This window comes from Quercus suber, unplaced genomic scaffold, assembly GCF_002906115.3.
Source record: "Quercus suber isolate HL8 unplaced genomic scaffold, Cork oak 2.0 scaffold_146, whole genome shotgun sequence".
Taxonomy (NCBI): domain Eukaryota; kingdom Viridiplantae; phylum Streptophyta; class Magnoliopsida; order Fagales; family Fagaceae; genus Quercus; species Quercus suber.
In genome coordinates, this window is record NW_027069607.1 from 522,623 (window position 1) to 531,889 (window position 9,267).

The 9,267-nt window shown below is 39.5% G+C and overlaps 1 protein-coding gene across 17 annotated transcripts; it reads left to right on the forward strand.

The window, feature by feature from the left end:
* The first annotated feature begins 449 nt into the window (after nucleotides 1-449).
* On the forward strand, nucleotides 450-6,186 carry LOC112034131 (putative disease resistance protein RGA1). 17 transcript variants are annotated; one of them, XM_065776991.1, is made up of 6 exons: nucleotides 450-3,734; nucleotides 4,011-4,084; nucleotides 4,332-4,395; nucleotides 5,059-5,141; nucleotides 5,256-5,351; nucleotides 5,786-6,186. In XM_065776991.1, the coding sequence occupies exons 1-4, from the start codon at nucleotides 566-568 to the stop codon at nucleotides 5,094-5,096; spliced, it is 3,345 nt and encodes a 1,114-aa protein (XP_065633063.1). In that variant the 5' UTR covers nucleotides 450-565; the 3' UTR covers nucleotides 5,097-5,141; nucleotides 5,256-5,351; nucleotides 5,786-6,186. The 17 variants fall into 17 exon arrangements, with proteins under 17 accessions (XP_065633063.1, XP_065633060.1, XP_065633062.1 ...); XM_065776988.1 differs by having other exon boundaries at nucleotides 4,332-5,141; XM_065776990.1 differs by having other exon boundaries at nucleotides 5,059-5,351.
* Nucleotides 6,187-9,267: the final 3,081 nt, after the last annotated feature.

Below are 9,267 nucleotides of genomic sequence, written 5' to 3' on the forward strand. Positions count from 1 at the left end.
ATAAAATAATAAAATAATAAAAAAAATTCACTTGCAACAGTGGTGCTAAAAAACTAAAAAGATGCTAAAAAGATAAAAAAAATTATTTTTAGCACCACTAAAAAGCTATTTGGAGCTGTAGCAGTGGAGCTATAGCTAAAAAATTTGGTTTCTCAGCTACAGTTCACAACTAAAGATAGCTGTGTACTTTAACTTAAAGGTAAATATATATATATATATATATATATTTTATTTTGTGTTCACACTATTGGCTAGAATATTTGTGGTATTTTTTTTTTTTTTGGTAATAGGATTTATTATATTATTGTAATAAATATATTATTTTATTGTAATATATATTATTTTATTGTGATAAAAACTAAAATAAATCCATTATTTTAACACATGAGTAAAAAAAATAAATAAAATAATTTTTTGTAGCGTCAAATAAGGAAGATGCTCTTACAGGAGATGGAACCGAATTTTAGATAAGAAAGGAAAAAGAGGTTTCTACGGTTCACGGTTTTCAATCCCTTGTCTCTTCTTTCATCTCCTGACTCCTGACTCTTGTTGTTCAGTTGAAGGAATGTCAGAGTCCATTCTAGAGGCAATCGTTAAACATGTTGTCGGCGGCTTATCTTCGCAGATTAGGATGCTCCGGGATTTCGATGATGCGATTGAAAAGCTTAGGAACACGATCTACACAACCCAAGCTCAACTTCTTGATGCTGAGGATAAGCACGCCACCACCGGTGATGTAGCACTCAACCACTGGGTCGAAAAGCTGAAAGATGCCTTTAACGACGCTGAGGACTTGCTGGACCTTGTCTCCTCTACAGACTTGATGACTAAAATGGACAAAGAGGTACGTATCTTCTTCTCATGCTCGAAACAGCTCACTTTTCGGCTTAAGATGGCTCAAAAAGTAAACGCAATTCTGGAGAGGTTGAATGATATTGAAATCGAAAGGTTAATCTTCAATATTGATCTACGTAAACCTCCAGTGATGAGATCAGGGGATAAAGAAGAACTGGTTTTTGGGAGAGAGGATGATAAGAAAGCCATTACAAAGGTTTTGTTGGATTCTAATGACAACCTTTCAGTCATTCCTATAGTTGGAATTCGAGGAGTTGGGAAGACCCTTTTGGCTCAATTGATATTTAAAGACAAGAATGTTGAAAACCATTTCAACCTACGACTTTGGGTGTGTTTGTCGGTTTCTGATGTCTTTGATGTTAAATTAATTCTTAAGAAAATGGTGGAATATTTAAGGCGGATCAGTCTTGAAAATCCTCCTATGGATAAATTGCAAAGTTTCGTCCGAGAAAATATTGCTGGAAAGAGATATTTGCTTGTTTTGGATGGTGTCTGCAATGAAGATCAAGTAGAATGGTTGAGTTTGAAGAAAGAGTTGATGGGCGGTGACAGAGGAAGTAAGATTCTGATAACTACACGGTCATTCTTAGCTGGAGAAATAGCAGGCACTACTCCACCCTATGTTTTAAAAGGCTTGTCGGAAGAGCAATCATGGTCTTTATTGTGTCATGTTGCCTTTGAAGAAGGCCGAGAGCCATTGAGACCAGAAGTATTAGAATATGGTAGAGAGATTGTAAAGATTTGCAGAGGCCTTCCTTCCATGATAAAGCTAATGGGAAATGGGTTATCTGCTAAACGACCAGATGCTTCATCAGGGATCAAGACTATTGAACCTTTTTCGGAAAGTAGTACACACTGTAATTTTTTACCAGTCCTAAAGAGGAAGGAGTGCTTTGCTTATTGTTCATTGTTTCCTGAAGATTGTATCATTGATAAGATGACACTTATAAAACTTTGGATGGCCCAAGGATTCATCCATTCCTCAAATGGAAACCAACACATGGAGGATGTTGGTGATGAGTATTTTATGAGTTTACTTCGGAATTCATTATTTCTGGAGTTCAAGAAAGATGAATGGGGCAATGTATTGAGTTGTAGAATGGATGATTTAATTCGTGATGCGGCAGTGTTTGTAGCTGGTACTGGAAGCACCATCATAGACATGAAGGCGGAAATTATTAATAAAAGATCTCGTCATTTTTTGTTTTGTTCTAGTTTACATTCATCACGGGAACTTCTGGACCAATTGCTTAAAGCCAAGAAGTTGCGGACGTTTCTTTTGCCAACTCAATATAAGGGAAGGTTGGATAAAGCAATTATTGATAAACTTATTTCAAGATTTAAGTACTTGCGAGTGTTAGATTTGCATGATTCAGGGATTGAAATGGTTCCACCTTCAATTGGTAACTTGCTATTGTTAAGGTATCTTGATCTTTCTGGGAACGAAGACATCAACCTTTTGCCCACTTCAATTACAAGGCTACTAAATCTGCAAACTCTTAAGCTCTCCTCTTGTGTTAACCTCAAAGAATTGCCTAGAGATATTTGGAAGTTGGTCAATCTTAGACACCTTGAGATTGGTGGATGTAAAAGTTTGGCTCATATGCCAGACGGACTTGGGCAGTTAACCACACTTCAAACATTACCTTTATTTGTGATTGGCAAGGGCACTGCCAGCTTGGGGAAGACTGGCGGGCTAAGTGAATTGATGGGGTTAAACAACTTGAGAGGAGAGCTAACAATTTTGAAATTGGGACATATCAAAATTGATACTTCAGAATCTAATGCTGCCAACTTGGAAAGCAAAGGATTCCTTCAGGCTGTCAGATTACAGTGGGAACCAATAGAAGGTGATGTTGATCCGGCCAATGATGAAGCACTTCTTGAAACCCTCAGGCCACACCCAAATGTGGCTCTATTAGGCATTGAAGGGTATATGGGCTTAAATTTTCCCAGTTGGATGAAGGATGATATATTTTGGTGCCTCCCAAATCTTGTTGCAATTAATATAAGCAGGTGTTCCAAATGCCAGCATCTACCATCATTGAGTCATCTCCATTGTCTCAAGACTCTATATGTTGGAGAATTAACTTCTCTTGAGGTCATAGAAGAGAGGGATCATGAACCCTCAAGGGGCAATCTGGTTGGAGGCAGTGGAAGACAACCAGCACCATCTTCAGCAGTACCTTTCTCAAGCCTAAAGGAATTAACGCTCTATAAATTGCCTAATCTGACAGGATGGAGGATGAGGAGGGAAGGAGTCGCAGCAAAGAATCAACAATTTCCGTTATTTCCGTTATTCCTGTCATTTCCTTGTCTATCTAAATTGTCTATAGAGCATTGCCCAAACCTGACATCTATGCCTCTTTTTCTAAATCTTGAAGAAGATTTGAAGCTGACTGATGTCAGAAGGGAGCTTTTACAACAGCAGTCAATGATGGTGAAACAAACAATAGCAACTTCCTTAACCTCTTCTACTTCTATTTCTTCTTCTTTTTCTTCTTCTTCATTCCCCCCCTTTTCAACCTACTCCCCATTTTCCAAATTGAAGTCTATGCATATTGCAAGCATCAAGGATCTAGACGGCATACAATGGCAAAGCCTCAGGAACCTCCGTTCACTGGTTCTTATCACTATTTCAAATCTGGTGTATTTGCCTGACGAGATTCAATATGCAACCACACTGCAACATCTTAAGATTGTAAACTGTTCTAACTTGATGACCTTACCAGAGTGGATGGGCAACCTCATGTCACTTCAGAAGCTTGAAATAAGCCAATGCCCCAATTTAACATCACTGCCTGATGAGATCTATCACTTACAGAAACTCATAATCTCAGACTGTCCCAAATTATTGGAAAGATCCCATACCGAAACAGGTGTGGATTGGCCTAAAATAGCTCACATTTCAAGTTTGCACATCACCTGAATTGTGAGATATAAGTAAAGCTTTTGTTGCATAACTAAGAATGTGCAGCTTCTCTGATCAAAAAAAAAAAAATTGTTCTGCTTCTTCTGGCATGTACAAACAAACTTCAGTTTTATTTGTTCAGATTCAAATGATTTATGTAATTATTTTTTCCTCATTTTGTCCAATGAACTCGTCCACAGTGAAAAGATTTTGAAGAATTTCTAAGTATTTAAGTCAATTTCAGCATGGGACATGGAAAGGTTAAAAGCTGGTTCTTGTTCAAACCTACTGGCACTCCAATGCAGCAACAACTTAGTGGTAAGATCTAATTTTTGTTTTTTAATTTCCCTCCTTTCTCTCCCTTTGTTTTTTCTTCTTATTTATGCCAATTTATCTCTAGGAAAGTGAAAATTTGATGTTCTTTGTTACTTTCTTCCATGCTGAAAAACGGATTGTTTTCTGGCAGTTAGTAATTTTGAAAGTAGATTTATGTTGGATGATATGGGTAGCCCTTATTGATGAAAATATGAAGAAGAGTTGTTTAAAATGGTTTGGTCATGTGCAGAGGAGAGCAACTAATGCACCAATAAGAAGGAACAAGCATATCCAAGTTGAGGGAATGAAAAAAGGTAGAGGAAGACCAAAAATCATATTAGTAGGAGTAATAAAAAAGAACATGTAAATTAAAGGAGTATAGAGAATATGACTTTAGATAAAGTATAATGGAGACAAAAGAATACATATGGCCGACCCTAACTAAGATGTTGAGGATCCATAGCCGACCCCAAAATTTTAGGACTAAGGCTTTGTTTGTTGTTGTTTGTTGTATTTATGATGGATGATCAAATCTTACAAGTAGACTAAACCATCTTTACTGCTGGTAAAGGGTGATTTCTACATTTCTTTCCCTGGCAGCTTCTTGTGGATTGACAGGCACCAATGTCGTGCTGCTTATAAACAATTTAGGGTGGCTTAATTTAATGTTTCATTAGGGGCAGGAAAAACTTCAAATATTTCAAATATAAGTTTTTTTAATTTATCATTTAGGACAACAAAAATCTCCTATGAAATGTACCTGGCACTATTATTTTTTATCAGTTTACATATGGATTCCTGTCCTGTTAGCCAAAACAACATGAAATATAAGATGTAAAACCTTGATGCATTTTCTTCTACTTGTTAGAAGTACGTAGCACTCCGCTGCTTCCACGTGTTCATACATCTACTATTGATCTCCTCTGTAAATTGATTGAAGACGCATCTTAATCTCTTTTATATTTTTCTCATGAGAGGTTTTTCAAGATTGAAGCAGAAAACAAAGGTTACATAGGTGGTGCCTTCTTTTCTTAGACCTAATGGGGACTAAAATAACTGAGTAATTATTACTTATTCTTTTTGTCAGTTCTTCCCTCATAGAATTTTCATTCTGAATATGATACGTTCACATTGGCTGATGTATGATTATTATTACTGTTCTTATAATCATTAGACAAACAGACTGTAGTCTGATCTTCATCAATATTGGAGTAGAATTCTGGAGATGGATCTTATCTGACTACTACTCCAGGAACTAGCTTTCATGCAGGTATTCTGCTTATTTGTTTTTGTTTTGAGTTTGTTTAATTCCCCATCTGTTGGTACGTTTTGGAAAATATAATTAAATCATGATACTGCTGTTAACTTATACTAGCTTATGAATCATGCTATATGTAGTCTGGCTGAAAAGAAAAAATGACTGCAATCTACCTATTCTGGATTTTTTTTGTCTGATAGCTCAGACTGGATTCAGAGCACCAACTGATATAAACCATATTTTTCTTTTGTACTGGATGCCTTTGAGTTTTAATAACCAAAACACTAATGAAATTTCAAATGACTAAACTGGAGAGAGAGGGTGCTGACTGAATGGCTAAAATGTTGGCATTAAGAAGGGCTAAAGTACTGGATTAATTTATCAACACCAACCGTATATTCTAGTTATATAATAGTCCTTACACGCTCATTGGTGATTTGGTGCAGTCTCGGTCATATTTTGCAGGAGTTGAACCTTGCATCAATTCAAGCAGATTCTCAATTTGATCTCAATGCCAGAAGAGGTTTATGACTAGTTGACCGCGCCTCTTTACTGAAACCAAGAATATCAGGCTGTCCCCCACTGATTGGAAAGAAACCAGGAGGAATGGGCGAGGATTGGCATAACTGTTCATGTCACAACATTTTGGAAGAAACTTTTTATTAGGACATGCATATGCTCAGCTTCTTTCAATATGTACTAATTAGAATTCAATCCCTCCCGTTATGGTTCTTTTGAAACCTTTAGTTGTCATAGAAGCAAACAATATTGTTAAGACAGATACTTATTCAAGAAATATTGCTCAATACACACTATACTACCACGACAATCAAGTGGAATTACTTCATTTTATTTATTGCTTGCTTATTCTATTTTATTATAATTTTCAGTCGACGTTTTCCATTGTATGCTTTGTTCCCTCTTTTGTTTGTTTGATTTTTTTTATTATTATTTTATTTTGTCATTTCTTCTTTTAAAACTTTTGTTTTTTTTTTTTTTTTATTGATAAAAATACATTGTTGGTCATTAAAGTTTAACTCTTCGGCATCAGTAAGGGCTATTCATAGAAGTGCTATAATATTAAGTTTTATACACGATGTAACTCTAATGCCACATAATAGTTGTAGGCCCCCTAAAAAAGGCACGTGTAAAAATAAACATAATATTGAAGAGATTTCAAGAGAAATAAAAAATTAAAATCAATAGTTATATATATATATATATATATATATATAAACACAATAAAATCAATAGTTGGGGTGAAGGAATTTAAACTCTACATATCTCAATTGGAAATATCAAAATATCAATAAGTTGAATTACAAGACTCAATTGGTATCATTGTATGCATTAGACAAACGAAAACTAGAGTTATGGTTTCTTTATAAATATATATGTAGTTTGAAGTCCCCACTCTAGAAGATCAAATCACTATACACAAAACTATGGGAGGGTGGATTAGGATTTCAAAAGAGACGTGCAATTTGGCTCTACTAACGATGCAGGGCTGGCATCTGCCTCAAGATGAGGATTCAGTACTGCCAAGTGTTTAACTAACAAAATATAACCCTCCGAGCATGTTCTTTTGGGAAAGCCTCCTTGCTGCACAACCACTATTTAATCAAGGTATTTGGGTACTAAAATATATTACTAAAAAGTTATATAACTTATTAAAAAGTTCATGCGATTAAAATAAGTACATATGAATGATCTTTTCAATTATCACATATGTGGGGCCAGAAAAACAGGTGGCTTTGGCCCACTCCAAGCCAGGCCCAAGGGCCCACGCCGAGGACGCATAAGGGGTCCGTGGATGAGAGCGCGAGGATTAATCTCCGAGAAACTTATCCGAGGATGGCCCCGTCCTCGGGCGTCTGAGACCTCCGAAGAACACGAGGACCACCCCACCAAAGGAGACTCCTTGAATATCCGAGGAGGAGAGGGCCCAGTGCCACGCGTCGGCGACGGGAGCACGGCGAAGGAGCAAGCCTTAGGCGAGCAGTCACCCCTGCATTGAATGCGTTCACCTAACCCCCCTGGCCGCATTAATGAGGATGTAACCCCTTGACAGGGCAACACTGATCATGGTGAGCCATTTGAGTATAGATAAGGCCTCTGATGGGACGGACGGTCAGATGAAAGGCCAATGGATGATCAACAGAAGGAAGGAGGGGATAGGAGGGAGAGAACTATATAAGAAAGGCGAGTAAAGTGTTTAGGGGGGATGATGGAAGGGAATGACATAGAAGGATTCAGAGGTCATGTCAGTTTCTTGGGGGGGGGGGGGGGAACCTCCTCGGACGAGTGCCGAGGAGCTATCCTTAGTTGTAAGTTGGGCTCACTCCCCTTCAATGGAAAAAAGTGATTTTTGCTCCGTTGTTAGTCTATGAGGGCCTAACCCTTCGACCCACTCTCTAAAAATGTATTGTTGGGGAACCTTTCTAAACTGAGTCCCTACAATAGGCGCCGTCTGTGGGAAGGATTAGTGCACTGGCAGGTGCAACGGGCGGCCGTCCCTAAGTAGTTATTTTACGGAAGGCTGGTGGTGACGAATCAAAAAAAAAATTTTGCAGAAAAGTAGAAGATTCAAAGTAGAGATCGAACAGAAAAGAAAAGGAACTTCATATTATTTCATTAAACGGAAAAGTACAAGATACAAACAGAGGCTCAGGTAGGCGTGTTTTACAACTAACTTTACAAGTTAATTCTACAAACAGATGCCTAGGTGGACCTGTTCTAAAACTAGCTAGAGGAAAGGGGGCTAAGGCTAGCCTGCTTCAAGGCTACCAACAACTCCTTGTCCGGTGATGCGGAGCTGGAACAAAGAGAGGAGACGACGCAGGTGCTCCGGGAAGCCCTCCCCTGTGACGTTCCCTCGATTCTCTCCAATCCTCACGAGCGTTGGCAGTTGGAGACGGCAACACTCGGGCACCAGCCATAACGTGATTTTGCGTGTCTCCTCCGGCAGGGGTGCGCCCCGGGGAGGAGCGTTAGGTACTTCAGGGACATCCCTCTTGGCCACCGCGCATGGCACTATCAGGGTTATGCTAAGGCTCTGCCGCGCCGGAAATCTGATGGGGGCTACGGTCACGACGGCCCTTGGCCAGGGCGATAGGACCTTTGGCCTGTGTGTCCTCACACCAACCCAGGGCCGCCCCATATCTCCCAACTCTGGTCGCAATCCTGGCAGGGTTATTGAAGGGGCTCGGGGAGCTGAAGGGACATGTTTCTAGTTGTGTGGGGAAATTCATGGAGTATGGAGAAACGTTTCCCCCAGAAAGCCTTATATAGAGGTTGAAGACCGGTGGGAATTAATCCACGCAAAGTTCGAAAAGAGAATTATCAGTAGTACTAATCACGAGGGTACCAAATCCCAAGGAGACCATAGACCGCTGGATTTGTAGCAATTCACGAGGATATTAATGAAGGCGCGTCTCGCGCATCGAAGCGTCAAGCGCGGAGCACGAACGGCCAAGGGGCGCCTCGTAAACGAAGAAGATGGGAACATGAATTGAAGACGAGGTCAATGCCATGTGTAAGGTCAAGGTCCAAACCGTCCCTGCCCAAAGCACCGTGGAGTTAATAGTCTGACCCGAGGAGGAACCATCTCTAGTAAAGCGGTCCGGGGACAAACCCCTTCCTACAGAAGAATGGAAGTGTTAGACAGAACCAAGGCATTGCATGGTCCTCAGACTCAAGCTTATAGGGAAACTAACCGCTCAGCTATACCTGGGTACTAGACAGAACCAAGGTATTGCATGGTCCTCGGACTCAAACCTATGGGGAAACTAGATACTTACAGGGGAATGGAAGCGTTAGACAGAACCAAGGCATTGCATGGTCCTCGGACTCAAGCCTATGGGGAAACTAACCGCTCAGCTATACCTGGGTACTAGACAGAACCAAGGTATTGCATGGTCCTCGGACT

Excerpts from the sequence above, each read along its gene's own strand:
- LOC112034131 (XM_065776987.1), top strand. The coding sequence starts at position 566 with ATGTCAGAGTCCATTCTAGAGGCAATCGTTAAACATGTTGTCGGCGGC. Across the intron at positions 3,735-4,010 it reads AAGATCCCATACCGAAACAG|CATGGGACATGGAAAGGTTA; the intron begins GTGTGGATTGGC and ends AGTCAATTTCAG. Across the intron at positions 4,085-4,331 it reads AATGCAGCAACAACTTAGTG|AGGAGAGCAACTAATGCACC; the intron begins GTAAGATCTAAT and ends GGTCATGTGCAG.